The following is a 27910-nucleotide window of genomic DNA, read 5'->3' as shown; positions in this document are numbered from 1 at the left end:
ACCATGGACTGAGGGAGGCAGACTCGACTCTTGGGGTGGTAGGTGTGCCCTCCTGCCCTGCCAGGCTGCCTGAGGCCAGGAGATAATCGGAGGCACAGGTGAGGTTCTGACATAGCTCTGTGGCTAAGAGTGCTGGTGCAGTGAGGTCACGGCAGGCAACTTCCCGTCTGTGAGATGGGACAGTTCTGGAACCCTCTGGGAGGGGGAGCAGGATGAGAAAGGGGCCTGGCCTAGAGCATTCCTGTATATGCTCAGGAGAGCCACCCATACCTGCTCCCTAGGGTGGCAGAGGAAGGAAGGCACGAGGTGGGGGCTCTGCTGAGTTTAAGTTAAACACCCATATGAATTTATTAAATCCAGACTGTGTTAAAGGGCGGCGGTCTGGGAGGAGGGGGGTTGGTGGGGGATCGAGGGACAAGATGACGGACGGCCGTGGGCGTCCCTCCATGGGCCCCTGGCCCCTCCCCCACCTGGCCCACCCCCTCGGCAGTGCCACATCGGCTTCACCATGATTCCCAATGGTGCTAGGCTGGCGGGGCGCGATGGCTAGAAACACAGAGGAACAGACGGACGGCACCTCCACAAATGATGGGCCCTGGCCTGCCCCGGCCCCTACGCCTCACGCTGGGCCCCGGCCGTGGGGGGCCTCCCGCCGCCCCGGCCCGATCTGTCCAGGGAAAGGGCAACGGGGATGGGGTGGCGAGGGGCCAGGGCGGCGGGGTGGTGGTCACCAGGAGCCTGGGCGGAGGAGAACCAGGAGTGACTAATCCCTTTTTTTGTCCTCTGCTGGCTTTGGAGGGGCTTCCTGGGGCTCACTGGCAGAGCTGGGCCCCTGGGGGGCCTGGGAGGGTGGGGGTGTAGAGGCCTCCTCCCCGGCGGCCTCGGTGGTTGTGGCGGGGCTGGGGGCAGATGAGAGGGCCCCTGCTGCTGGCGGGGCCTCGACCACGGGGGCAGCTGCAGTTGGGGCCTCGCCGCTCATGCCAAACTCGTTCACCCGCGTGGGGTCGACGCGGTAGATCCACCGTTGGTAGAGGTAGATGAAGAAGACCACATCTGGGGGAGGGGCGGGGGGGGTGGCGTGAGGGACGGAGGCAGGGCCCACCCGGCCCCCAGCATGTGGCGGGTGGAGGAGTCGTCCTGCCCTGAGTGGGCTGAGCACCCATGCCGGGGCCCCTCCCTCAGACAGGGCCCCGCCCATGCCCAGCTCTGGTGAGAGCCTGCGGGGGAGCTGCCAGCCAACCCACCCACCCACCCACCCACCGGGCCTCACCGTCCCGCAGGCAGCCGATCCGGTACATAACAGGCATCTTGATGACAAAGGCAAAAAGGTCATCAATGAAGGTGTTGAGGGCCTTGTAGGTGAGCATGCGCCAGGGCAGGTGGGCCACAGACTTGAGCTTGTAGTTGATGAAGAGCTGGGGCGTCATGGTGATGAAGCCTGTGGGGTGAGGAGGGGCACCCGTGAGCAGAGGAAAAGGGGATCCTGACCCTCCACCCCAACTGCATTTCTGGCCTCTGTGCCTTCCTCACTCGGCTCCAGCCACATTGGCCTCCTTGCTACTTCCACAGCCCGGCACATCCTACCTCAGGGCCTTTGCACTTGCTCTGCCTGCTGTCACCAGATCTTTGCATGGTTCCCTCCTAGGCATCTTTCAGGCCTTAGTTTACGTGTCATCTCCTCAGAGGTCCCCCCACCAGCTTCAATGCCCCCTCACTATGACTCCTTCATACCACTCATCACCTGCTGACCGTCTGCCTGTTCACTCTGTCAGTTCCCCTGGGGATGACAACCAAAATGCACTGTCCAGGGCTTCCTGGAAGCCCTCTCTGACCCCCAAATCAGACTGGGCAGCGCTTTGAAGCTGCCCATGTGCCATCCCTGACCACCCCAAAGTATCCCTGTCTGGGGTTGTGTGAGTCTCCCCACACTGGACCTCAAGTGTGGGGAGGGCAAGGCCAGGCCGATTTGCTCACTGTCAAGGCCCCAACACGGGGTTGAGAGCCGTGGCTGGATACCTGCCCAGACACCATGGGGGCTGTGCACCCGGGGCCTGCTCACCAAAGGTCAGCAGGAAGCCGTAGAGCATGCTGAGCACCCAGGAGTACCAGCCCTTGTGCTCCAGGTACAGGAGGCTGTAGACGGCATAGCAGCCCAGCAGCGGGAAGAGGATCCAGGACAGGTACCGGAACGCCATCTGCAGGGCACAGGGTGGGGCTGGGATGTGGCTCCTTGGGCCCCACCTGGCAGCCTGGCTCCTCGCCTCCACCCACCCACACCTGGTTTGGCAGGCCAGCCTGGGGGAATTTCCAGGTGGCCCTGGGAACTCGACTCAGCCAGGAAGTCGATGTGGCAGACAGAGGACACTGGAGGGAATGACACAAGCCCTAAAGCAAGGGGCTGTCGGCCGACAGGCAGACATCCCAGCCCCCCACTGTGCAGAGCCGGGGCCCCCAGGAGCGAGCGGGTACCTGGAGATCCCCCCTGGGGCCGGCTGGGAAGGGGGACACTCACGTCGTCATACACTTTGGTGGAGGACTCAACGTATGTGGACTTGTCCTGGAAGGTGGGGCGGGGCAAGAGCCCTGCCACCTTGTGCTCCCGGTCCAGCTGCAGACAAGCAGGGAGGCTGCGGCCAGCTGCAGTGCTGGCTCCCGCCCTCCCCCCACCCCCGAGCCAGCTCCAGCCCCTGACCTTCCCCACTGCTCCCAGTTCCCCTGCCCCATGTGTGACCCGAAAAATCCCCTGGTGCGAAAATCCCCTTGGTCTTGGGAGTGCGGCAGGCACTGGGAATCCCCCGGGGCCAGCTCCAGGGTCTGGCTGGGCCGTGCGACCCCGCTCCCAACCTTGGGGGGCTCCCGCTGCAGTGTAGCAGCCCGGCCTTACCCGGACATCCATGACCTTGGTGATCTTCCAGAGGTCGATGAGGACCCCAATGAAGACGCTGACCTGGACCACGAAGTTGGTCTCGTTGTCCAGGATGTAGAGCAGGACCACGAAGGACTGGAAGACGCCAAAGAAGACGGAGCGCACGGACAGGCCCTCCAGGGACTGCCGGCTGTTCCAGAACTGGATATCTGTGCACGGGAAGGGGCGGGGGAGGTGAGGAGCCAGGAGGTGAGGAGCCGCCTGGGCCCTCCTGCAGCTCCCTCAAGCCCTGACCTCCTCAGACTCCCGGGACGGCAGTGGGTCTGCCAAGGGGGAAGGGGGTACACGACTCCCGTTTCCCCTAAGAGTCAGCTCTGTGGGTGCCGCCGAAGCCCCAGGCAGGCAGGATCTCTGCAGTCCTCAGGTTGGACACCCCTCACCCCAACGAGGGTCAGCCCCTAGATGGGCAGTGATGGTGAGACAGCGGCCATGCTCCGGGGCTCCTCATGCACTCAGTGCTCAGGGCTGCGGCATCCCTAAGGCCACACAGCCTGGCCTGGCAGAATCTACACGGAAGCTGGGTCTGTGTGACACCAGACCTGAGCTGTCCACCCTGGCGCTGTGGCGCCTCCGCTGGGTGGGAAAATCCAGCACACGTACTCTCTCGGCCCACGGCCCCAAAGCCTTGAAGGAACCTGCCGGCACCACGCGTGGGGCGTGCACAAGGACCACTGGCTCTGCTCTCCAATGGAAGCTCCTTCCTGTGTCCCCCCTGGACCCCCGCCACCCTCCGTGGGGCCCAGCTCAGTCCCCCTGCGGGCCCCATGGACCCAAGGATCACGGCAGAATCTGACTCCAGAGCCCCAGCACACCCAACAGACTCATGCATCTCTTGTTAGACCATCAGACCCTCATAGGACCTCCCCCACCCAATCCTAACTAGGAAGAATGTGTCCAAAGACGCACAGGGGTTCTGGCGGGGGTGCATGGATCCGAGTTACGCTTCAGACCAGAGGCACCCTTCACACCCTTGCTGTGACCTTGGGCAAGTGACTCCCTCCCCTGTGCCTTCATTTCTGCTTAGGCAAAGAGGGACCCTGAGGGACCCAGCTTGCAGTCAGCAGGAGCGTCTGCAAGTTGATGCCTGGACCAGCATCCACCTCGGCTAACAGACTCCTCCCTACTGGAGTCAGCACCATTTACTGTTGGGTTTTGATGTTACAATTCTCCAGAAAGTAACTCAATCTCAGCCATGCCCTCTTAATAATAATATTAATAGTACTCATTACTACTGCCACTTTCAGAAGCTGCTGAGGGCCAGGCCTCCTTCAGACCAGGGTTCTCCAGGGAAGGAAGAAGTAGCCAGCAGGGCCAGGAATATGAAGCGGGAGCTGGAGCGGGCTCCTGGATCCAAGTCCTGGCTGGGCCACTTGGGAGCTGTATGACCATGGGCAAGGAACCAACCTCTCTGATCCGTAAACGTGGGGTAATGATGCTGCCTCCTGGGCTCTGGCTGCGGGGCTTCCATGAGCTCACTGGCGAGGGTGCCCCCACAGTGCCTGGCAGGTGGCCAGGGCCCCTCAAATATGGCCATCACCCCTGTTGGCCTCTGGCACCTTGGGGCCCTCTGGGGACATGGCTGTCACTTTCCCACTCAGGTGGGCCCTGTCCGCTCCCCCCGAGGGGTCTCCCCCAATGGGCAGCCTGCCGGGCAGGGCAGCGGGAGCAGCTGTGGGGCTTCCCTGCTCCCAGCCTCGGAGTTCCCCGGCCCTGCTTCCTGGCGGTGCCGACCAGACCTTTGCCAGAACAGCGGGCCTGCCCCTCCCCCTGTGCCACGCCCTGCGGCCGGTAGTTTCTAGGCTGGGAGTTGCTGGCCGCTCCCTAGGCCTCTGGAGAGTGGGGCTGGCGGGCCCCATGCAGGGAGAAGGCCTGAGAGGAAGACGGAGGGAGTGTACCCTACCCTCCCACACACACCCCCATTCCCCTAGTCCCCCATGGCCTCTCACAGGGCCCATCCCTACCATTCTTGAAGGCCAGAAACTCAAAGACACTGTGGACGATGGACACGATGATGGTGAGCGCTAGCAGGTAGGGGTTGGTCTCCAGGAGGGCGACCTGGGGCGGGGGTGGGGAGATGGCCGTGAGCATCGCCGGGCCCCGGCTGGGGCTGACTGCAGCGCCTCCCCGTTAGCCAGCCTGTCTCTCCTTCCTCTGGCCCCGGGAGAGCCTGATGATATTCCCACAGACCTGACCCTGGGGCTTCTGGGGAGGGGGCGTGCTGGCCAGGAGGAGAGCAGGTCAGAAATGGGCAGATGGGCACAGAGGGGGTGGGCGAGGGATGCACGGAGAGGGAGGGGGAAAAATGGGGACAGAAGAGAGACGGGGGGACAGCGATGGGGGCAGGCAGAGTAATAACTGAGAGAGTCGGAGTGAGGGACAGAAACCCAACACCAGAGACGGCCCCAGGCAAGCGCAGCCAAGACCCAACATGCCAGAGGCGGGCAGAGAAGGATGCTGCTCAAGGACACAGGGCAAGCGAGCAGAGGCCTCGAGTCGGAGCCCAGAGGCAGGGCAGCAGGCCGTGGGGCAGAAGGGGCAGGTCTAGACCCAGAGGGCCGGCCCCGGCAAACAGAAAAGCCAAGGCAAAGATGGCCACGGAAGCCTCAGAGGCAGGACCCCCAGTGTCAGCCAGGGCCAGAGGCCGAATGCCTACTTCCTGCCCCCCACGGGGAGGGGCCCTGAGAGGTTGTGAAACTGTGGGCAGGACAGCACCGGCCAGCAGCCCCCAGGCCAGCAGCGCGGTCCACTTCCCCTTCCCCTCCTGCAGCCAGGGAAGGCCCCACCCCTGCCGCACCTTCACCGAGTCCTGCTCCTCATCTGACTGCTCATACAGCTCGTCACCCAGGAAGTTCCATGGCGACTTGGCGCTCTGGGCGGCGTAGAGCTGCCAGCGCCAGAGCGACAGCGGGCAGAAGGAGACGCGAAGCGGCAGGCTGGCCAGGCTCTCGTTGATGGGGTAGTAGTCCTTCTGCAGGTTCCAGTAGTCGTTGAAGTAGATGATGGGGTAGTAGTCACCACTCACGGCGTCGAACTTCACATCTGCAGACACGAGGGGCGAGGGTACTGCTCAGCCCGGGCCGGAGGCCACAGGCACCCACAGGGGTGGGGCGATTCCAGCCTCCGAGGACAAAGGGGTCAAATTCAGATGTTTGCAGGGACCCAATGGGGCCCCCTCGACAGACACTGGAGGACAGGGGACATTTCTGGGCTGTGCCAAGGAGTGGAAAGACTGCATGACCTCAGGGGGGCACGCTAAGGGCAGGCTGGGCAGGCCCCAGCTGGAAGGACAGGTGCAGCTCAGCTCGACTCTGGCTGCCCCAAGGGCCACCGCGTGTCGCGATTTTGTAAGAGTCAGAAATCTGGCTTCCTAAGTGATGCTGCCTCCATTTCCAAGGTTGGCAACAGTGCACACCTTCCGAAGAAAGCTCGTGGGGCAGATGAGACCGGTTTGGGCACACGGTGGTCAGCACTGGGGTCATCGGGGTGCCGGAGGGAGAGAAAGGGGAGTGTCTAGAGGGTGGGGCGGGAAGCTTAGGAAGGGGGACACCTAGTTGGAGATGACAGGGAATACAGGGGTGGGGGCGTGGGGCCAGGAGATGAGGAAATGGCCTGTCAGGAGCCTGAGCAGGCGGGACTCACACTGGTCTAGGGGAGGTGGCACGCTGCCCTTCACCCACGGCGTGTGATCGTCCACGATGTTGATGGTGATGTTGGGGTGCCAGTGGGAGATCACCTCCACGGGCCCATAGTCCTCAGCCCTCTGAGGGAAGACAGGAGGTGGGGGGCCTCAGGCAGCTGCTCGCTTCCTCCAGAGGACTCCCGTGACCATCACAACGGCAAAGAGCAACCACCACAGCGACCGCTGGCCGAGGGCCGGCCTCTAGACCCCACTGCCCTGGCTGTCCCCAGCCACCCGCTGGAGCACAACACGCAGGTCTGCCCACCTGGATGGGACAGCATGCCAGGCCGTGGAGTGCAGCCTCCATGCTCAGGGGCCACCCTCCCACCTGGAACCACCTTGTGGAGAGGGAGACTCTTGGGGCCAGTTCACATCCTGGGCTGACGGGGAGTGTTCTTTCCAGAGCCACAGTATCACCACTGCCTCCTCTGTGCCGGGCCGACCCTGGGCTCTGGGCCCGGCAACTTGGGTGTGCATCGCGGCCCTGCCACCTCCTGGCTGTGACACCTCGGGCCAGTCTGCCTGTGCCGGGACCCACCCAGCGGGCTGGTGAGAGGCTTCTGGGTGGGTCTGTGTACACTGAGCAGAGGGCCCGCCCGCCACTGCCAGAGGTCGGCTGGAGCCTCGCCTGGAGCTCCCCGCTCCCTGAGAGCTAACTGCATCCTGACTCTGCTTCCAGTGAGGGAAACTGAGGCTCAGAGACATAAAGGCTCCCCCAGGGGCTCAGGGGTGGTGCAGGAGATGACTCCCCTGGGCTGCCTGCTGAGCTGGGAACCCGGGTCCGGATGGCGCCCCCAGGCTCTGCTCGTGTTTACCTTGATCATTTCTGGGTCAGCTTCTGTCTCTCCCGTCAACAGGTTCTTGGTTTTCTGAAACCGCCGGCGCTTGTATTTGTTGATCACTGCAGGCAGGGAGGCCGGGAAAGGGGTGGACATTGAGATGGGCTGGCACTCAGGGGACCCAGGCCCCAGACCTCCACCCACTGACGGCTGCTCACCTGGCTGCCGGTTCCCACTCTTCCGCCCACCAACCGAGAACAGAAGCAACCAGAGAGCCTGTACTGCCTTCCACATCTTAGCTGGCCTCGGGGTCCCCATCTTTATAGTCACAGTAGCATCCACCAAATTGTCCTGTCTTCCCTCTCCACAATTTGCTGCGTCCGTTCCATCAGCCCACCCTGGGTGGACGTGCCCTCCAGCACATGCCAAACACCTTACTACTGCCTCCCCTCCTGGGTACCCCTCCAGGCCAGCCACAGCACCCCCTCCTGGCTGACCAGAGTCACCTCAGTACTGGCCTCCTGGTGGCCACTCTTGCTCCCTAAGATCCCTCTGCCCAGGAAAGCCAGATTCTTTGTGACCCAGTATGCAATCGCATCATCCTTCTGCCTCAGAACCCTAGAGGGCTGTCCTGGGCAAGGCCCCTGAGAGGCTCACCATGGCCCCTTTGACGCTCAGCCTGCGCCACCTCCCTCCCTCACCCACCCCACTTCCTTCTCCTCAGATGTGCTGACCCTGGGCCTTCAGACGAGCTGCTGCATCTCCCTGGCAGGGACCCATCAGGGTGGGAATCTTCCCGGTTGGCTCCTTCTCCCCTTCCAGCCCCTGCTTACATGGCCCTCTGCCCCCTCCACTGAAGGAGACTGCCCAGGCCTGCTCCTCGCCGTTTCTGTTTCCTTCACAGCAGCCCATCACCACCCACTGGTCACCTGTGCACCAGCTTACTCGTCTGCTGTCTGTCCCTTCAACCAGTCTACGAACTGTGGGGTTCGGCCCACCCTGGACTCTAGTATATCCCCCACTCTAGGCTGGGCCCACAGTGACGAGCAGAGGGGCTGACAAATGTAAACAGGTGGGCCGCGACAGTGCTGGAGAAGGCCAAGCACCGCCAATGTGGAAAGTACTGTGGGGCTGAGTCCCTGGGCAGGAATGGACCTCACTTCCTCCTGTGGATGCCAGGTCAGCCATGGGCTCCCTGCCACCCTGCCCCCAACCCTGCCCAAACACGCCAGACAGACAGGGCTGGTGCTTGTTTACACTCTGTCGCCCCACCTCCTCCTCGGCTGGGTAACTGTTCAGCTCCTCCTTATGTTGGGACCTCATACGGCCTGTCTGAGACTTCATCCTGCCCTCAGGGGCTAGGGAGACATGGGGAATTGGGAGAGGGAGCTAGCCAAAATTGGGGGCCCCTGGGGTCACACCCTGGCTCTGTCTCCCACAAGCTGGGGGCCATTGATAAGCTATGTCACCTCCTTGGGCCTCGGTCCCCACTCTTGACAATGGGGATAAATTTCGCCTTTTCTGGGCAGGACCACTGGGAGGTGGCTCTCTGCTCTACAGAGCACAGCCAAGCAGAGTGTCCCGGCACAGTCACACTGACACATGCCACAGGGTCCAGATCCCTCCCACCCGCTCAGAACTGGGGGCTTCTGGAGTCTATGAACGAGCTCACGCTCAGAAACTCTTCTGGCAAATGACTGAGGGTCTCAGCCCAGGAACAGCTGCTCCTATCGTCCCCATGAATATCATCCCAGCATTTCTATTATTACTAACGGGGAAGGCATTTGAGACCTAGGCCCCACTTGTTGGGGGTAGGCAGGAAACGCCCAAGGGTGGACGTCTTGGGGAATGAACCCAGGGGGCGTGCTCCACTGATCATGTCACTGTCACGGTCACTGGACATGCTCCACACCTGGGGGAGGGAGGGCCGGCCCCAGGGAAGAAAGGCTTCTCCACTCGGGTGGAGAACATGCTGCAACTTGGTGGCATCAGAGGGGATTATGATATGAGATGGAACTGCCTTCCGAAGGGTGAAAGAAGCTCCCGTTTTTAGGAGTTAAAGCTTCTAGAACTACACCCTGAGCACCGACAATGTGGCTCGCTGAAATGGAGATGTGTTATGAGTGCATAACACACACTGGACTTTGAAACGGAGCGCAGGAAAAAGAAGACTAAGACATACTGTTCATTTCTTGTACTGATTACACGCTGAAATGACAACACACTGACCTCAATAAAATTATTACTGACAATCATTTTTCCATCTTTTTTTTTAATGTGGGCACTAGATAACTTAAAATGAGCTCTGTGGCGGGCGCTGTATCTCTACGGGACAGCACTCAGCGAGTCCCGATTGCTGGTCCTTTGGGGAGGGGGCTATTCCGGTCCCACACTCTCGTCCTATGCCCTGGAGTGGGCTGGCATGTCCCTCCGAGCCCCTGCTCTAAGAGGGCCCAGCTGTGAGGCAAGCCTGGTGACCCCGGCGGTTTCTCAGGTTCACAGGCTGCAGGCTCTACTTTGCAGAGTGCACCAATATCTGTCACACTGACCGTGAACATGACCTAGCCACACAGTGCCACAGATCACATTCACCAAAGACGAAACCACAGAGGACGCTGGCACTGAGCAGGGCTGCTGGGGGTAACTGGACAGGTGAGCAGCTGCCCACCGGGGTCACATTCGAGGGAACCTCTCAGGCATCAGGCACGTGTGACCAGACTTGCAGGGACACATTTGGGGGGGGCGGGGGCTGCAGACCACACCCCTTCAGCCCACATCTTCAAGGACACGCGCCACCGAAGCCCGCCAGCCAGCCAGGTAGAACAGCCTGCAGAACACGGTCCACAGGCACACCTGCTTAGTCAGAACAGTGCTCAGCACACTCGGGGACTTTTCCGACTCAACTCTGAGAACTGACAGAGTCACTAGTTTTTTGTTTCATCCAGTGTAGACGATCACAAAAATATTCTCATCCTTTGGGTTATTTTTATACCCAGAGAAGTAGGGAAAGACCTAACCACGCAAATTAAAGTGCATTTGTCGCTGTCCCACGCAAAACAGCTGGAGGGATCTTAACCAAGTCCACAGGCACGACAGAATCACAGCAAGGGCCACACAGCGTTTACATGAAGGGATGGGGGCTTTGAGGGGTGGAAGGCAGGGGGTCTGTTCTCTAGATCTGCTGAAACTCAAGTGTGTCGAGAGAGCCCCATGACTGCCCATTAGGAGACAGTGGACTCAAGGACAAAAGACAAAGAGCAGATGAAAGAATGCCAATAATTATTAACCTCACAGAAAAGAAGTTAGACTAGGAAGGGAAAATAAACACAGACACTGTGTGGTTTAGATGGGAGGAAGAGCCACAAACTCAAGATCATTTGAATGTTGAATTTGAATCTAATCAAATTACGTTCCTGAGTTGAGATGTCCTCTTCCAGAGTAGGAAATCAAGAGACAATGTCTAGAACAGAAAAATCCAAAAATTACAGCATCGCCTTGTTACTGGGAGCCTTGGAGATTAAGGAGCAGAAACAGCTAGAGCAGCTGCCAGTGGGGAGTGGAAACTGGGGGAGCCTGAGAGGGGGTGGGCAGGAGACGGATGGGTTTTGCTGTCTGGTTGAATTTACTTGAGTTTTAAACCATGTGCTCGTAACAAGATTTAAAACAAAAAAAAATTTTAAGAAGAGGCCGTGGGCAGAGCAGCTTAGTTTCAGTACCAGGCTGTGTAAATGGCCACAGTTCTGAGCCGGGGCTTCTGGGGGCCACTGGCAGTCCCGGGGTTTGCTCACCAGATCAAGCTTCTCGGGGGGTGCACCTGGCATTTGGTGGACGGCCAGCAGGCTGAGAATGCGGCCAGTCCACTGACGTGGCCCCACCAGCCTGCCTCATCAAGAGCAGCCCCACACAGAGGCGTGTGTTGGGGGTGCGGGGGGACAGAGGCTTGGAGTACAGCCATGCAGGACGCACCCAAACCCGCAGCCCGGAAGCCTAGCCCGGCCCCAAGGGAGGCCCCAGACGCCCACTGTGCAGCACTCGTTCCAGGAGCAGCTGACGTGGATGACTGGAGATCACACTGGATGCAACCGACGGCCAAGGGCCTTCCAGTTTCCCTCTGCTCACTCGATCCAGCTAGCATTTGCCCACAGACTACTCTGGACCCTCTGGTCTGCCAGGCCCGGCACTATGCACAGCCGGCCCACCCTCTCCTTCTGTGAACACCAACTCCTCCCCCTCCAAAGGCCCTTTCTCCACCTGCTCTAAGCAGATTCTTCTCCTGCCTGTCCATGGGTGTCCAGAGACAAGTAGGGTACGTGGGGTTCGAGTCCAGCCATACCAGCCGGACTCCAGGGCGCAGAGGAACTTACTCCGAGACATGTGGACTGTGGCGAGCCGGCGGTACAGCGCCTTCTGCCGAGGGTCTGGGTGGAAGCCACTCTTGGTGAAGTAGACGTGGATGTAGATGGAGCCGTTCTGCTGGACACTCTGCAAGGTGGGTGCATGGGGACAAGGAGACAGTGACGCCCCTGATGATGCCCACCCATACCCCCATGTCCTGAGTGCTCAGGGCGGGCAGTGTAGCTGAGGGGTTCAGGCCAGACGCTGGAGTTAAGACTCCAATTCAAAACCGGGCTCCAGCACACAATAGCTGTGTGGCTCACCGAGCCTCAGGGCCCATTTGCAGGACACAGATGGTCAGCACGGAGGGCACAGCAGGCGCGTAAGGAGTACTTGGGGTCACTGAGCACAGTCACTCGAGCCCAGAGGACGGGCTCAATAAACACCAGCGGCCCGAATTCATTAAACAGTAAAACAATGAAGGTCAGACCCTGCTCTGACACTTCGAATGGCAACTGCCCGATCCGGCGAGTCCACATCCACACACGCACGTACACCTCAGGCAGCGGGGCATATTATTATCCCGTTTTCCAGATGTGGTGACTGAGGCTCACATGGAGAGGCTACAGGCAGTGAGTAAGTGGATCTGTCCGAACCCAGTCTGTGGGCTCCCCCAGGGCCCTGCCTCTCACCGTGTGTGTCCTCCCTGGGTCCTTCACCGCTGTTCTCATGCCCCCTCCCTGCCCGCCCTTCCCCCCAACACAGATTAGAAACTGAAGCTGGGCGGCCAAGGCCTCGCTGGAGCCTCTCTGTCTGACCTTCATGGGGAGCTGGGACTCACTTGGCCGCTCTCTGTCCTCAACTTCCGTCTTTTAAGTCCACCCCTGTGCTAACCATGTTTTTTATTTCTTTTTCTTTTCATGTTTTTTATATTTTATGCTATTTTCACATCTGGTGGTGGAGAGACTGCTCCTCCCAGGGCTAGCTGATTCCTGGAGATAATAAACAACTGCTTTCGAAGACACCTTTAAAATGCAAACCAAGAAGCCCAAGTCCACACCCGCAACAAGCCCTTTATTTGACTCTCATACCCCAGGCTGCACTGAATCACCCAGGGCAGGCACCAGACAACTAGAGACCACCCCTCCAGCCCGGAGCCTACACATTGACCAAGCTGGCCAGTCCTAAGCTGTTTCCCCACCTGGCCTGCCTTTCCTCAGGAAACCTCAATGGAGGGAGGTTTCGGCCGAGGCCTCTCCTTGCCCCTTGGAAGTGCTCCTGCCCAAACCTGGCACTTTCGCATGTGGCCCTGCACGGTGTGGTGGGCCCCCTCCTCCCAGGAAATGTAAGTAGTAAATTCTTCTTCCAATGGCACTGGCTTCTCTGTGTCGCTGCTCAGTCACCTCCTTAAATCAACATCAGGAACAACTTGGACACCCTCCCATCACAAAGCTGGGAAGGAGGGTGAGCTCCAAGTCCTTGGGAGCAGCCCTCACTGCCTAGCTTCCTGCCCCGCAGCCCTCCTGGGATCTTGCGGAGGGGTCTAGGGGCTGGACGTGAAGTCTCCGCGGGAGCCACCCCTCCCACGGCCTGGGCTGTCCTGCCTGCCTCAGAAGGCCTGCATCGCCCCGCTACCTCCAGCTGCTGACAGACCGAGCCAGAGCCAGACGAGGTACCCACACCCCCTCCTCCCTAGGAGGCTGAGGAGACCTGATGGGGAGGCATGAGTGAGGGAAGCTCCAGAGAGACGGCAACACTCACAGAGCCATCAACTTCACGGACGCTTCAACAGTCACGGGCTCTGCACCCAGCGCACTGCCGGGTAGAGCGGGGGACACAGCGGTGACCAAGATGGTCCTGGCCTTACCGTCACAGGGTTCACAGTCCCATGCGGAAAGAGATCCGTATTCAGGTAGTGACCACCCCCTCCAGATTGGCAAGGCTTGGGTGGGGGAGCCCAGAGAGGGCTCTGCCTGAGCCTGGTGTCAGGGAGAGCTTCCTGGAGGAGGTGGGATCAGCACCTGGGGCTGTCACAGAGCTCACAGTCAGACAGCCCGAGTTCAAAACTGTCACTGGCTGTGTGACCCTGGGCGTGGCCTCTCTGTACCTAATCTTCCTCATTAGTCAAATGGAAAGAAAAGTTCCCACTGCCTTGGGCGGTTCCCCTCAGTCAGCCTAGTCTGGTGCCCAGTATGCAGTGAGCACTTAATCAACACCAACTGTATTTTTCAAACCAGGCTGCCTGACTGGACACCTCCAGGGATGATTACTATCTTTCACTGGTTTAAAACACAGATCACAACCCTGAAAGCAGGTAGGAGGCCAATTCCAACTCCATCTGCCTGGAGAGGCAGGGGGGACGAGGCCCAGAGACCTTGGGAAGTTGCCTGTGCTCAACAGAGTGTGAACTGAGGGCAGAGCCAGGCTTGGAACCGGACTCCCAACTGCCGGCCTGGGAGCTGGTTCAAGGCAACGCCCTGGGTGCTGGCCCAGCAGCCGCGGAGCCAGAAACCAGAAGCCGCCCCACCTGTGGAATGTCGAGCTCAGCAAAGTGCTCGTAGCAGCCGTCGGAGTTCTCGCCACTGGTCCAGTCGCCGTAGACGAGGTCCTGCTGCTCCCAGAAAAGCGCCGACGTGGCGTTGAAGTCTGTAAAGTGCTCGTGCTCGGAGATGTACACGTGCAGGTTCTGTCGGGAGGGGAAGCGGGGGGTCGGCCAGGGCTGCTCACAGGAGCCCCCGAAGGCTGACAGATGAACGAGCGCAAGAGGGGCTGTCACCAGTCATACGAACAACACGGCGTGGGGACAGTTAGTGAGGAGAAGCGTGGCCGCTGGCAGAATAAATCTCTTTCCTCATACCCCACCATGTCTGTCCTGGTCTGAGCCTATGGCGTCTAAGAAGGAAGGTGTGCGTGCTCAGTCCTGTCCGACTCTTTTGCGACCCCATGGACTGTAGCCCACGAGGCCCCTCTGTCCATGGGATTTTCCAGGCAAGAATACTGGAGTGGGTTGCCACTGCCTTCTCCAGGAGAATCTTCCCAACCCAGGGATCCATCTTGAGTCTTAACAATGGTCAGTCTGCCGATTAGAATTTGGGATTAGAAAGGATCCGAACCTCCCTGCATTATGTTCCCTCTCAGCCTCTCATGGGCTTCTTCATCAGAATTCCCATGGACAAAGCCCAGTTAAGGTGTGCAGGAGTGTTGGCCAGCTATTGAGAACCCAGGGATGCTGCAGATACAGCATCGGAACCCCCTCCCTTCTCACGTCCCCATGGCCTTCTCTCTCCAGAAACTGGAAGTCCCCTGATAAGGACCAGCTGGACGGTGGTAACCCTGCTGGCCAGAATTCCGAGAAATCTGGCATCCCAGAGCTCTGGAGAACCACAAACGTGGGAGAAGCCAAGACTGTTGCCCAAACCCGAAAGAATTTCTTTGTTCCTCGTAATGTCACTTGAGTGACTCAGGTTTCATAGGCTGAAGATGAACCTAGAGTCTTTTGACTCCAGACCCGTTCACAGACCTGCCTGTGACCAGGGACGGCGTCTGTGCTGACTGCCCGTGTCACTCCCCCTCCCTCCCCTACCCCTCCTCTCCCGGGTCTGGCCTCCCAGCCAGCAGTTACCATTAAAGTGTCTTTGGGGAACAGGTTGCGGCTGGCGACGCGAGGGGCTCCTCCGGGGCCTGCCTGGTCCTGAGGGGCCGGCCCTCGGCGGAACCAGCTGCTGATGGCCCAGATGATGAAGATCCTGAGAAGGCAAGCAGGGAAGGTGGTGAGTCCTTTTCTTCCCAATGTGGCCACTCCTAACCTGACTCAGCACCTGCTGGGGCCTGACTGGGGGTCTCATCAGGGAGGGGGGCGTCCCTAAGAAGGAAGTTGCAGGGCTGCTGAGAAGACCAGATGCCCCCAAAGGTCATGCCTTGGGACAGACCCCAGATGCTTGTGTCTGCCAGTGGGGGGCCTGGCACTGACTCCCACTGGGAGTCTGGTGGCCACAGGCCGCAGGGATTCAGACCCTCGAAACCTCAGAACTTGGACACCTCATGTCCCAGTCCCCTGGAATCCCAAAGCGTGAGAACCCTGGAATCTGGAATCCCAGCATTTTGGAGGCACAGACATTGGATGATCAACGTCTCAGAACTTCAAGTCAGCTGAAAACGGGACGAGCAGATAGCAACCTCAGAACTTCAAGTCAGCTGAAAACGGGACCAGCAGATAGCAAGGAATCGTGAGTCCCTAGTTTTAGTACCACTGGGCTAGGTTACGCAGACCAACTCTCCGTTGGAAACTAGCTGGAGGAGTTATGTAGGGAATTCCCCGGCAGTCCAGTGGTTAGCACTCTGCGCTTTCACTGCTGAGGGTGTGGGTTCAATCCCTGGCTGGGGATCTAAGATCCTACAAGCCTTGTTGCAAGGCCAAAAAAAATATACATATATAGTAAGAAAATACCAACATTAGTTTTGTATATATAATTACAAGTCTTAATATAGCAATATATTCTCTATATTCTTCATATATTCTTACGTATAATTTTTATACATAATACATGTAAATATATGCTCTTTGTTCATTTTTATTAAAGTATAGTTGTGTAGACATATTCTTTTTTCTTAGTTAAAAAAATACATTAGAGTCATTTTCTCAATTTACAAAATTGAATAAACATAATATGCAACCTTTGAGTTGAAAATGAAGCAGAGGTATTTCCAGGATACACTTTTAAGGAGAAAGGCGAGGGGAAGGAAATTAGAGTTACCCATCCATATTGTGTAATATACGCAAAAACCCCATGGAAAATCCGAACTGGAGGAAAGAGAAATGCAAGTTGGTGTCTAATGGGGACAGTTTCAGATGGGGAAGATGAAAAAGTTTTGGAGAAGTTTGGCAATAATGGCTGCACAGTAATGTGAATGTACTTAACGCCATAGAACTGTACCCCTAAAAACGGTTTAAAATGGTAAATTTTGTGTTATAAACATTTTTTGCTGCAATAAAAAGAAAAGAAAAATCCCAACAATCTGTAATGCACTTTATGCCATCATAAAAGCAAAGACAAGTATAACGTACAAATCAACTTTAAAATGGACCCCCTTGCTTTGGGGGAATAGGGAAGACCTGGGGGTAAGCAAAAACAGAACAAAATGCCTCAAAACACAATACTGTCTTTAAAAACATTCAGCGCAGAGGTTTCCCTGGTGGCTCAGTGGTAAAGACTCCACCTGCCAATGCAGGAGTCACGGGTTCCATCCCTGGTCTGAGAAGATCCCACATGCTGAGGAACAACTAACTCTATATGCCACAAAAACCAAACCTGTGCTCTAAAGCCCAGGAACCGTGACTACTGAAGCCAGCAAGCCCCAGAGCCCATGCTCTGCAACAAGAGAAGCCACCGAAATGAAAAGCCTGCGTGCTGCAATGAAGAGCAGCCCCGGCTCGCTGCAACTAGACAGAAGCCCACGCAGCAAGAGGATCGCCACCAACATAGTAATGATGAATGCTGGCTACCATGAGGTGATTTTTAGTTTCTTCTTTATGCTTTGCTTTTTGAATATTTTTTAATGAACAAAATAAAAGCCCCACAATAAAACTACAGAAAACTGCTAGTTTTTTCCCAATATTCATCTTCCCCTTCTCTATCAGAAAGAAAACTCCTAAATTTTAACTGGACCTCTTGGCTACTTGGAATAAGACTACAAGTCTAGCATTTCAGCTAGGTGTAGACACATGGTGAAGTCCTGGCCAGTAAAATGTAAAAACATTATGTTATACGAGTATCTTAAAGAGACAGAGCATCCCATCTTTATTTCTTCTTCCCTCCTAGAATGTGGACATGATGGCTGCATCCTCAGCAGCGGTTTTAGGCCCCGAGGATAAAAGGCAAAATCCAGGAATGAACAAAGAGCAGGAAGGAATCTGGGATGCAGAACACTGCATAACCCTGGTCTGCCCAAGTCCAGAACAGTACATGAGATGGAGGGAAAGTTCTATTGTGTTAATTCAGGTCTCTCATATACATGCAGCTCTGTAATTACTGAATGAGACAAGGACTTCTTGATCACAGGTGTGAAAAGCCATACAGTTGCCCGTTGAACAACAAAGGTTTGAACACACAAATCTTTTTCAGTAGTAAATACTACAAAACTACCCAATCCATGGATGGTTGAACCTGTGGACGTGGAACCACAAATATGGAGGAGACGCCGGCACAGAAGGCCAACTATAAGCTATACGTGGATACACAGCATAGGCATCCCTGATCCCCACGTTGTTCAACTGTGTAGCAGAGACTGTGTTCGGCTGTGTGGCAGAAAGGTTAAGTTCTCAGCCTCTAAGCTGCAATATCTGCATCCAAAGTCCAGCTCTGCTACTTCCTGACTGTGAGACCTCAGGCAGGACTCAACCTCTCCAGGCCTCCATTTCCTCAACAGTTAAAATGGGGACCACAATACTACCTACCACGTAGGGTTATTTATAAGCATTAGATACACGGATATATACATGCGCACACACGATATATACATCATCTAGAATGGAGCCTGGTACTGACAGTAAATGCTTTAGACGTGTCAGCTATTACCGCTACTTTCATCACAGGAAAAAAGGCATACAACAAACTCTGAACTGGAAAAACACTACAAGGGAATTCTAGTGTGCGTGGGTACCTCCCTGCTGAGCCCCAAACCACACTGAAGGGCAGGATCAGGCGCAGGGACTTGCCTCTGCCTGTACAAGGCACACAGCCCTGGGGTCTCGGGGGCCACGGCTCAGCTGAGCCATCCGCTGCTGCCCCAGGAGGTCCCTGATGCACAGGGCTGGGGAAGGTCTGACACTGGGGATCTCCAGGGACCCCCTCCACTTCCAAGAGAGGCTCTTATTTTAGTAAATATGCCAAGAGAGGGTGTGGGAGCAACGACATCCACAGGCAGCTCTGCCCTGACTTAGTACGTGGCCTGCAGGGGGCCCACCCACTCTGGGCTTCTGGGCCCCTGTGTCTAAGACGTGGCAGGCCGGACAAACTTTCTGCAGGATTCCAGATCCCCAATTCCCTCCAGTGTGCACCATCTGCTCATCACGGGCCCTCTCGGATGCAGCCCACGGATGCAGCCCACCATCCCCGCCTCCCAGACGAGGAGGCCCAGCCTGAGGATACCAGTGCTGGCCTCAGCTACTGCTTTTCAACTTACTGGAGTGAGCAAATAAAAGAGACTTCCCTCCCACCTCAAGCAGGCAGTCTATCAATACATTCACAGAAAAAAGTTGTAAATATATAAAAAAGCATAGAAAACCGCCCTCCCATCCCACCCCTACCCCAGGTAACCGCTGGTGGAGTCGCAGGAGGCACTGAAAACCATGGACTCTACCCTCTACTCCCCAAAAGGCCACTCGCACAACCCGCTCCATGCTTCAGAGAGTTCACAGGCCCTGAGCACAAAGCCTGAAGCCCATCCAAGAACTCCGGATGGAGAAGGTCCCCGGGCACCCACCGGGACCGCTTCTTGGTGCTGCCTGGTTCTAGGGAAGGAAATGAGCCTACACCGTGCTGTATGAAGAACGCCTATCTGAAGGAAGCTCTGTTATGTACTGATGTGGAGAGGTTTCTGAGATATATTGTTAATGAGAAAAATCAAGGTGCAGAACTGTGTAAAATAGGCTACCTCTTATGTAAAAATGAAGGAAAAGATAAAAATAATCTTTATTCCTAGGTGCCTGAAGCATGAAAAGAAGAAACTGATATATAAGATAAGAAGATTCTAACTCCATACTGGCCTTCCCAGTTGGCACTAGTGGTAAAGAACCCGCCTGCCAATGCAGGAGATGTAAGAGATGTGGGTTCGATCCCTGGGTTGGGAAGATCCCCTGGAGAAGGGAACGGCAACCCACTCCAGTGTTCCTGCCTGGAGAATCCCATGGACAGAGGAGCCTGGTGGGCTATGGTCCATAGAGTTGCTATTGGATATGGGGACAAGGGGATAGGAGGGAGTAAATGGGGAAGAGGAGGGAGGGGCTCCACGGATGAAAAAAACCCACCCGGGAGATTCCTCCCCCCACCTCCCACGCCCTCCCAGAGGCTCCTCAGGGCTTGGTCAGATGCTGGCCTTCCAGAAGGCAGGTCCTGTCCTCCTGGCACCTGGGATGGTCATACGAATCTGCAGGCAAAAGGATGACCACCAGCCAAGTTCGCAAGGACAGCCCGTATGGCTCCGCTTACAGAAGGCACCCAGAGCAGTCAGTTCCATAGAGACAGAAGGTGCTGCAGAGTGGTGGTGGCCGGGGCTGAAGCGGGTGCAGGAGAGACAGGAGTCAGTGTTTCATGGGTACAGAGCTTCAGACTGTGTGTGTGCTCAGTCCTGTCCAACTCTTTGTGACCCCATGGACTGTAGCCTGCTAGGCTCCTCCATGGGAAGAAATTTTCCAGGCAAGAATACTGGAAAAGAAAGTTAAAGTGAAATCGCTCAGTCGTGTCCTACTCTTTGCGATCCCATGGACTGTAGCCTACGAGGTTCCTCCAACCACGGAATTTTCCAGGCAAGAGTACTGCAGTGGGTTGCCATTTCCTTCTCCGGGGGATCTTCCCAACCCAGGGATCAAATCTGGGTCTCCTGCATTGCAAGTAGATGCTTTTACTGTCTGAGCCACAAACCCACGTCTCTTGCGCCTCTGGCGCTGGCAGGCGGATTCTTTACCACTGAGCCACCTGGGAAGCCCACAGAGTTTCAGTTTGAGGAAGATGACAAAGTTCTGCAGATAGATGGTCTGATGGTTGCACGACAGTATCAATATACCAAATGCCATTGAATGGTACACTTAAGGATAGTTAAATGGGACCTCCCTGGCGGTCCAGAGGTTATCACACTGGGCTTCCAATGCAGGGGGCCCGGGTTCCATCCCTGGTCAGGGAACTAAGATCTCATGTGCCTTGCAGTGCGGCCAAAATAATAAAAGTTAAAATGCTAAATTGTATGTAATGCAAATGTTGCGGCTGAACTGTGTCCGCACCCCACCCCACCCCACGTTCACATGCTGCAGCCCTAACCCTTGGTATCTCAGTGCCAGTATGGGCAGACGGGGCCTTTCCAGAGCTGATTAAGGCTGAGTGAGGTCATTACTCAGGGTGGGCCCCAATCCCACAAGACTGCCCACACACGAAGGGCAGATTAGGACACAGACACGCAGGCAGAGCAAAGACCTGGTGAAGGCACAGGAAGATGGCCAGCCACGAGCCGAGGAGAGGCCTCAGAGGGGACGAGACTGCCTGACACCTCGATCTCAAGACTTCCAGCCTCAAGGATCATGGACAAATAGAAAGGGTCTCCATTAATACAGATGGTGGCCATTCTCAGTGATTCTTTCCTTTCCTCTTTTTTCTTTAAATTTTGTTTGTTTGGTCGTACCATGAGGCTTGTGGGCTCTTAGTTCCCTGACCAGGGACTGAACTCCCACCCCTGACAGCAGAAGCGCAGAGTCCTAACCACTGCACTGCCAGAGGACTCCCTCTTTATGCTTTCCTTATTTGAGCTTTTGTCAGTGAACAACACTGAAGCCACATCCACTCACCTAAATAGCACGCCCTTGATGACCTGCCAGGCGTTGGGTGCTGGCTGGGGCGGTGGGTTCTGGGGCTGGGTCTCTGCCGGCGGGTCCCTCCCGACGCTGCCATTGCTGGTCACCTGCGGGGACAGAGGCCAGAGTGAGGACGGAGGACGCGTCCTGATGCACTGAGGCTGTCGCAGGCGCCACTGCGTGCTGAGGCCCAGCAAAGGCGGAGCGCAGAGGGGGTGCCTGGCCCAGCCTGGGAGTCAGGGAGTAGTCCTGGAGAAGTAGATGCCAGAGCTGAGCCCTAAGTTATAACCAGTTGGCCGGTGCAGGGGAGGCAATGAGGGAAGCAGCAGGTGGACATGTGAAGGTGAGAGAGACAGTCTGACTCTAAGGACAGGCCAGTGCTCCGGTGGCCAGGACACTCCCAGGATTCGAGATGCCCGCCGGGGACAGTGCAAAAGGGGTCACGCAGGAGGCGTCAGGTTGCGCAAGGCTGGGGTTGATCGGAAAGCTCCTTCCCTATGCAAACAAGTCACGATGTCTCCTCCGTGGTCAGCCCTGTGGCGGGCGCCCTCTCTCCAAGGGCTCCAGATCCAGCAAGTGAGACAGACACAGAGAAACACAACCACAGCCGGAGCGTGAGGCAGGCGGACGTGCGTGACCTGTACATGGCTCAGACCGCCTGTGAGGCCGGAACCAGGAACATCTCCACCTGGCAGGCGGGCAAACGAGGCTCGCGGAGCCTAAGCCACCATGTGTCTGGGTCACTCAGGAAGGATGACGGCAGGGTGACAGAGGGGTGGGCAGGCCTGGCAGGGCTGCCCAAAGGCAGAGTCTTCACTTAGAAACAGAAGCTCAGGGACTTCCCTGCTGGTCCGGTGGTTAAGAATCCTCCCTGCAATGCAAGGGACACCGGTTCGATCCCTGATCCTGGAAGACGCCACATGCCCAGGAGCAACTAAAGCCTGAGTGCCCTCGAGCCCGAGCTCTGCAACAAGAGCAGCCACTACAGTGAGATGCCCTCACACCACAACTGGAGAAAAGTCCCTGCTCATCACAACTGGAGAAAGCCCGCGCGCAGCAACCAAGACCCGGCGCCGCCAAAGCTAAATACATTTTTTAAAAAGGAAACAAAGATAGACAGGGAAGCTCAGAAGCGGAGTGTCATGATGTCAGAGTGGAAGGGCCTGAGATAGGGAAATTCTTGCTGCCCCTGTCTTTGCACCTGCTAACTCCCCTGTCCTGCCCTATTCCCTCCCGACAGCTGTCCCCTCACCCACCAGGTTTTGAGAACACGACCAGGACTGTCTCAATCGCTTTTAGGTGGGAGCACTGCCCCACCCAGCGTTGGCAGAGAGCAGGGGCTCAATAAACACCTGGAAAATCAACAAATGCTGCCTTAAGGGCCTGCCCTGAACACCCAAGCCACTCAAGTCTACCTGTTCCTGGGCCCCCCCGTTCTCTCCCTCCCACCCCAAAACTGCTCCTCTGCCTTCGGTCAGCTGCAAATGCCCGAGAGCGGAAGACAGAGGGGCCCCCCCACCCCCCAGCCAGATGAGGCTGCCACGAGGCCAAGGCCAGTGTTTGTTAAATGCATCACTTGCCATTTCCGGTCCCCTTCACCAGTGAGAGTGCTCTCCTTTCACCTCCCGAAGTGGGGGCGGCACCCAGCCCTGGGGTCAAAGGTGGGGGCTCTGGAGTCCAGGAGACCCAGGCTGCAGTCTGGTCCCACAGTTCCCGGCTGTGAAATCTTGGGCATGTCGCTTCTCCTCACTGACACTTCACGTCTCTGACCCAGGGGCCAGGCTGTGATAATATCATACATTTAGGGCAGAAAAGATTTCTTTCGCGTGTCAAAAGAAGTTACCTCCCAAACACCAGGCCCAGTGCTGGGCGGTGGGGTCGGTGCTGCCCACACAGCTCTGGGACCTGCCCTCCTGGAGCTCAGGGTCTAGAGGTAAGCAGGCCGGCAGAAAAGTAAACAGGATAATTAACAATGGTAAACGGGGATGTGTTCCGGAGGAAACAAGCAGAGGGGGTGATGACTAAGGGGTAGCCGGGTAGTCAAGGTGGCCTCCTGAGAAGCTGTCTTTGCCATTTGGGTGAAGGGCATCTGAGGAAGAGAAAAGGTGTGGGCAAAGGCTTGGCCAAGGGGCGGGGGAGGTCAAACAGGCACAGAACTTCATGCAGAGTTCAGGGCTAGCCTTGCTCCTGGCGACACAGGGTAGGGGTTGGGAAAAGGGGGCAAAGATTTCCAGCAGGTCTGAGCTGATTCCGGGTCAAGAAAAGGAAGCTTGAATGACTTCAATATTTGATTTGAATATTGATTTGAACCCACGTCTGGCTGGCTTCCCAGGTGACGCCAGTGGTAAAGAACCCACCTGCCAGCACATGAGACACAAGAGACATGGGTTCAATCCCTGGGTTGGGACGATCCCCTGGAGTAGCAAATGGCAACCCATTCTAGTATTCTTTCCCAGAAAATCCCATGGACAGAGGAGCCACGGGGCTGCAGAGTCAGACACTGAGCACCTTAGCACCTGGCTGGCTCCCAGGTCTGTTATCCTACCCGTGATGGTGGACAAGCTGGCCTGGAAACCCTCCCAGGGCAATGCAAAGGGAAACCAAATCACTAGGATGGCTGTAATCAAAAAGAGGGACAAGCACAAGTGCTGGTGAGGATGTGGAGAAACTGGAAGAGACGTACGCTGCTGGTGGGAGACACAGAGCTGCTGCTTTGAAAAATCCGGCAGATACTTAAAAGCTAAGTATGCTCCCAACCAAGCCAGCAATCCCACTCCGAGGTCTCTGCCCGAGAGAATTCAGAATATGCGTCCGTACAAAAGTTTATATGCAAATGTTCATAGCAGTGTTATACATAAAGCCAGAAGCAACCCACAAACGAGTCTTTTGATGGGTGACCTGCGCTGGATTGGCACAATGGAATACTACTGAGCCATAAAAAAGGACCCCTGCTGAGGCGAGAACATGCAGAAGGGCACCAGGGAGAGTTCTGAGACCACACTGGGGCAGCGGCTGCACCGCACAGCTGCAGGAAGGCAGACAGCTTCTGAACTCCACACTGACCACAGGTGTCTAAATTACACCTTAGTGAAAAGGTAGCCCTCTCGCAGCTCCCACTCCTCTCACAGTAAAGCCAAAGCTGTCACCGTGGCCCTCTGAGGCCTGGCACGATCCTCCACGCCCGTCTTCTCTCACCCGCCTCCCCTCGGTCACCAGTTCCAGACAGGCCAGCCTCCCCACTGTTCCCTGGTCACCCCAGGCCTCTTCTGCTTCAGGGCCTTTGCACTGGCTGTTCTCTTCATCTGAAGGGCTTTCCCCCACTGTCTGTGTGACTCCCTCCACATCTCCAGTAGATCTTTGTTCAAACGTCGCCTCCTCAGAAAGCCCTTCCCAGACCACTGTATTTAAGTTACAACCCTCTTACCCAACCCTCACTTCGTATGTTCCTCCCCAGCTTTAGTTCTGGCCACGGCACTTATCACCACCTGAGCCACTGTATGTTTTTCTTCTATGTGTTCTTATCTGTATACACTCTCTTATTTCTCTTATTCACTGTCCCTGTCCCTAACTCCACTCCACCCCCCAGTCCTCAACAATACATGGGCTCCAAGAGCACAGGGCCTCTGTTTGTTCCCAGCCGATCCCCAGTATCAGCATGGGGACTAACAAGCAGCGGAGACTCAACCCACATCAGCTGAAGGGATGATTATTAGAGCTGTGGGCTGGTGTCTGAGGCCCTGGCTGAAGGAGAGGCAGGCTGGCTGGGGCAGATCGCTGAGGGCCCGCCCAGGAGCCAGGCGAGGGTGGCAGCAGAGGCTGAGGGCACAGCAGTGACTAAGACATAGTTCCTGCTCTGGGACCCATGTGCCCAGTCTCACACCATCCCCAGAACACCCAGGAAGGGCCCCAGGAAGCAGCGGAGGCCCTGAGACCAGGCTGGGGCTGGGAGGAACTCAGGGCATCCTCTTTGACTGCCTGGATCCACACTGGGAATTCCACCTCAGCCCGGCCTCTGCCTCAAGACCCATTCATCCCACAGGTGCTGAGCGGCTGCTCCGTGCTTACTCCTGAGCTGGGCGGTGCTGGGGATACAGCGCTGACCAAGGCAGTTCCCGTTCTGTCCTCCAGGGGCTCCCAGTCCATTGGAGGAGACGGAGTGACAACCCAGAGTGGGAAGGGCTGGCACCAGGCAGCCCAGGGACAGTGGGAGCCCTGACCCAGTGTGAGAGGGTCAGAGAGGCTCCTCGGGGAGAGAATGCCTGAGATATCCAGGACTAATAAGGATCAGTCAGGTAAAGACAGGAGAAACACGTGCAAAGGCTGGAAGAGAGAGCGAGGCATGTGCCTCGTTTCACAGTAAGGGCGTCACAGTGGCTGATGCTCCTCCTGTCCAGGGACTCAGGCAGGGACAATTTTGCCTCCTTCCCCCTGCCACTCCCTCCAGGGGACACTTAGCAACATCTGGAGATGTTTTTGGTTGTCACAATGGGCAAGGGACGTGTGTCTTACTGACACCCACGTGTAGAGGCCAGTGATGCTGCTAAACATCATACAACACAGGACGGCGCCCACCACGAAGAACTGTCCAACCCCCAATGTCAACAGTGCTGAGGCTGAGAAACCCCAGTCGAGTCTGAGGGGGAAAAAGGCGGATCACGCAACGCCTCGGTCTGCCAAAGAATTTGTACTTAATCCTGAAAGCAAAGGGATAAATCTTGAAACATTCTGGATAGAAGTCGGACAAGAGATCTTGCGTGGGGTGGAGTGGGGGGCGGGTTTCTGTAATCAATCAGGGCAAACTGAGCCCTAGTCTCCCTGAACACTGCCCCAGGCAACAATCAACAGAAACTCAAGAGAAGGAAAGGCCTTCTTTCAGTGAGACTGGGAAGCTCCTGAAGACAGGGACAAACACTTCCTAGGACTACCCTTGGGGCCAGGCCCTGGTTGAAGATGCTGAAAAGATCCAGACCAGGAAGGTTGGCTCTGTCATACAAATCGCACCCTCGCGTCCTCCCCAGGTGGTATTATTTGCCCCTCCTCCATTCTAAAGGAGATCAGCCCTGGGATTTCTTTGGAAGGAATGATGCTAAAGCTGAAACTCCAGTCCTTTGGCCACCTCATGCGAAGAGTTGACTCATTGGAAGAGACTCTGATGCTGGGAGGGACTGGGGGCAGGAGGAGAAGGGGACGACAGAGGATGAGATGGCTGGATGGCATCACAGACTCGATGGACCTGAGTTTGAGTGAACTCCGGGAGATGGTGATGGACAGGGAGGCCTGGTGTGCTGCGATTCATGGGGCTGCAAAGAGTCGGACGTGACTGAGCGACTGAACTGAACTGAACTGGGTTCCCTCAGTCCCTGACATGGATTTTTTTGTCACCACCCTTGTCACCCCAGGATTATACTTCTTTATACTGCTGTCTTCTCTCTCACTCCCCTGATGAAGGGACATGGTTAGAGCCACTCTCGTGGCTAGGAAAAGAGAGAGCAGGGCTCTCACAGGGCTGGCCCTCCTGCCCAACCCCTCCATTTACCACTGGAGAAATGAAAGGGGGAAAGGAACTTGCCCAAGGTCACACCCAGAGTCAGCTTCAGATCTGTTCTCTTCTCACAACCTGCGTTCCTCTCTCTGTACTGCCTCCCACGTGTCAGTGACATCCCAGTGGGTGGGTCGACAGAACCTCTGCTGTCACTCCATCGACTCCCTGAACATCTCAAGGGTGGCTGCCTGAACTAGTATGTTCTACAGCTTGTTTAGCTGAAGTGGCAATGGGTCAAAAGTCAGTGCCAGGATTAATTTCCCCATAGGACTCATATACGCTGAAAGTAAACCCATCTCAGTCTCGACCACCCCGCTTCAGCAACGGCGGGTAAGTTCTACAGGGAACATATCCCAAATCTAACCGAGGTGACCTTCTCTAAGCGCCTTAGTCTGTTCCTCGGAGTCCTGTCTGTAAAATGGGTCTGTCAGTCTCCACAGCGCGTGCCTTTCACCACGATGATAACCTGACTTCCGCAGAGTTAGAAAACTCCAAAATAATCAATCACTGCCCACAGCTAGAGCACGCCGTGAACCCCAGCCCACTCTAGGAAGGTCCGGAAGCCTGGAACCGCGGAGTCGGGAACCCAGGGAGCCTGGGTACAAGTCTGCGCCCCTCCGCGCCCCTGTCTCGTCGGCTCGAGCAGCGAGCTTGGTGGCCACCCGGCGCGAGTATGCAGGGGACCCGGCGCGCAACAGGGCCCCGCTCCCCGCACTGACCGGCCTCCCAGGCTGCCGGCCCCGCCTGGGCCCGGTATTCAAGGTCCCTCTGGGCAAGGACCCCTCAGAGCACAGGATTCTGTGAAAACAGGCAGGACACGCCCCGTGGGAGGCCCCCCGGGTGGGGAAGAACCCCTCAGGCCCCTCTCGGCCTCCGTACCTGACCGGAGCTGCCTCCCCCGGCCGCCACTACGGCGCTGCCAGCCCCGTCCGCCTCCTGCGCCGCCGCCATCTTCCCGCTCCGGGTCCCCGCCCCCGCCGCCAGGACCGCCCCGTCCCGGACGGCTCCAGCGCGATCGCGCGAGATTTCACGTTTGCCCGACCCGCCGGCCACCGTATCTATCTCTGAAGTGCGCCTCAGCCACGCCTCT

General features: G+C 56.8%; 1 protein-coding gene across 1 annotated transcript; it reads right to left on the bottom strand.

Moving 5' to 3' along the window:
• Positions 1–319: 319 nt before the first annotated feature.
• CLPTM1 (CLPTM1 regulator of GABA type A receptor forward trafficking) lies at positions 320–27812 on the bottom strand. The gene is made up of 14 exons (XM_055552246.1): positions 27700–27812; positions 21273–21385; positions 15342–15465; positions 14247–14405; positions 11749–11866; positions 7421–7506; positions 6566–6686; positions 5721–5965; positions 4888–4981; positions 2885–3075; positions 2513–2608; positions 2060–2195; positions 1271–1438; positions 320–1053 (listed from the first exon to the last, which is right to left on the bottom strand). Exons 1-14 carry the CDS (start codon positions 27769–27771, stop codon positions 764–766), a joined length of 2013 nt encoding a protein of 670 aa, XP_055408221.1. The 5' UTR covers positions 27772–27812; the 3' UTR covers positions 320–763.
• Positions 27813–27910: the final 98 nt, after the last annotated feature.

Source organism: Bubalus kerabau, chromosome 17 (assembly GCF_029407905.1).
Source record: "Bubalus kerabau isolate K-KA32 ecotype Philippines breed swamp buffalo chromosome 17, PCC_UOA_SB_1v2, whole genome shotgun sequence".
In the NCBI taxonomy this organism is placed as follows: domain Eukaryota; kingdom Metazoa; phylum Chordata; class Mammalia; order Artiodactyla; family Bovidae; genus Bubalus; species Bubalus kerabau.
The sequence above is the reverse complement of the archived record's forward strand: the minus strand, read 5'-3'. Positions and strand labels throughout refer to the sequence as shown.

What these genes read in the sequence shown, in the direction of transcription:
- CLPTM1 (XM_055552246.1), bottom strand. Translation starts at nt 27,771, where the DNA reads ATGGCGGCGGCGCAGGAGGCGGACGGGGCTGGCAGCGCCGTAGTGGCG. An exon ending in CTGACCCAGAAATGATCAAG is followed by an intron (nt 6,687 to 7,420) that starts GTAAACACGAGC and finishes GTCTTCCCTCAG; the next exon opens with AGGGCTGAGGACTATGGGCC. An exon ending in CGGCTTCCTGCTGACCTTTG is followed by an intron (nt 1,439 to 2,059) that starts GTGAGCAGGCCC and finishes CTCACCCCACAG; the next exon opens with GCTTCATCACCATGACGCCC.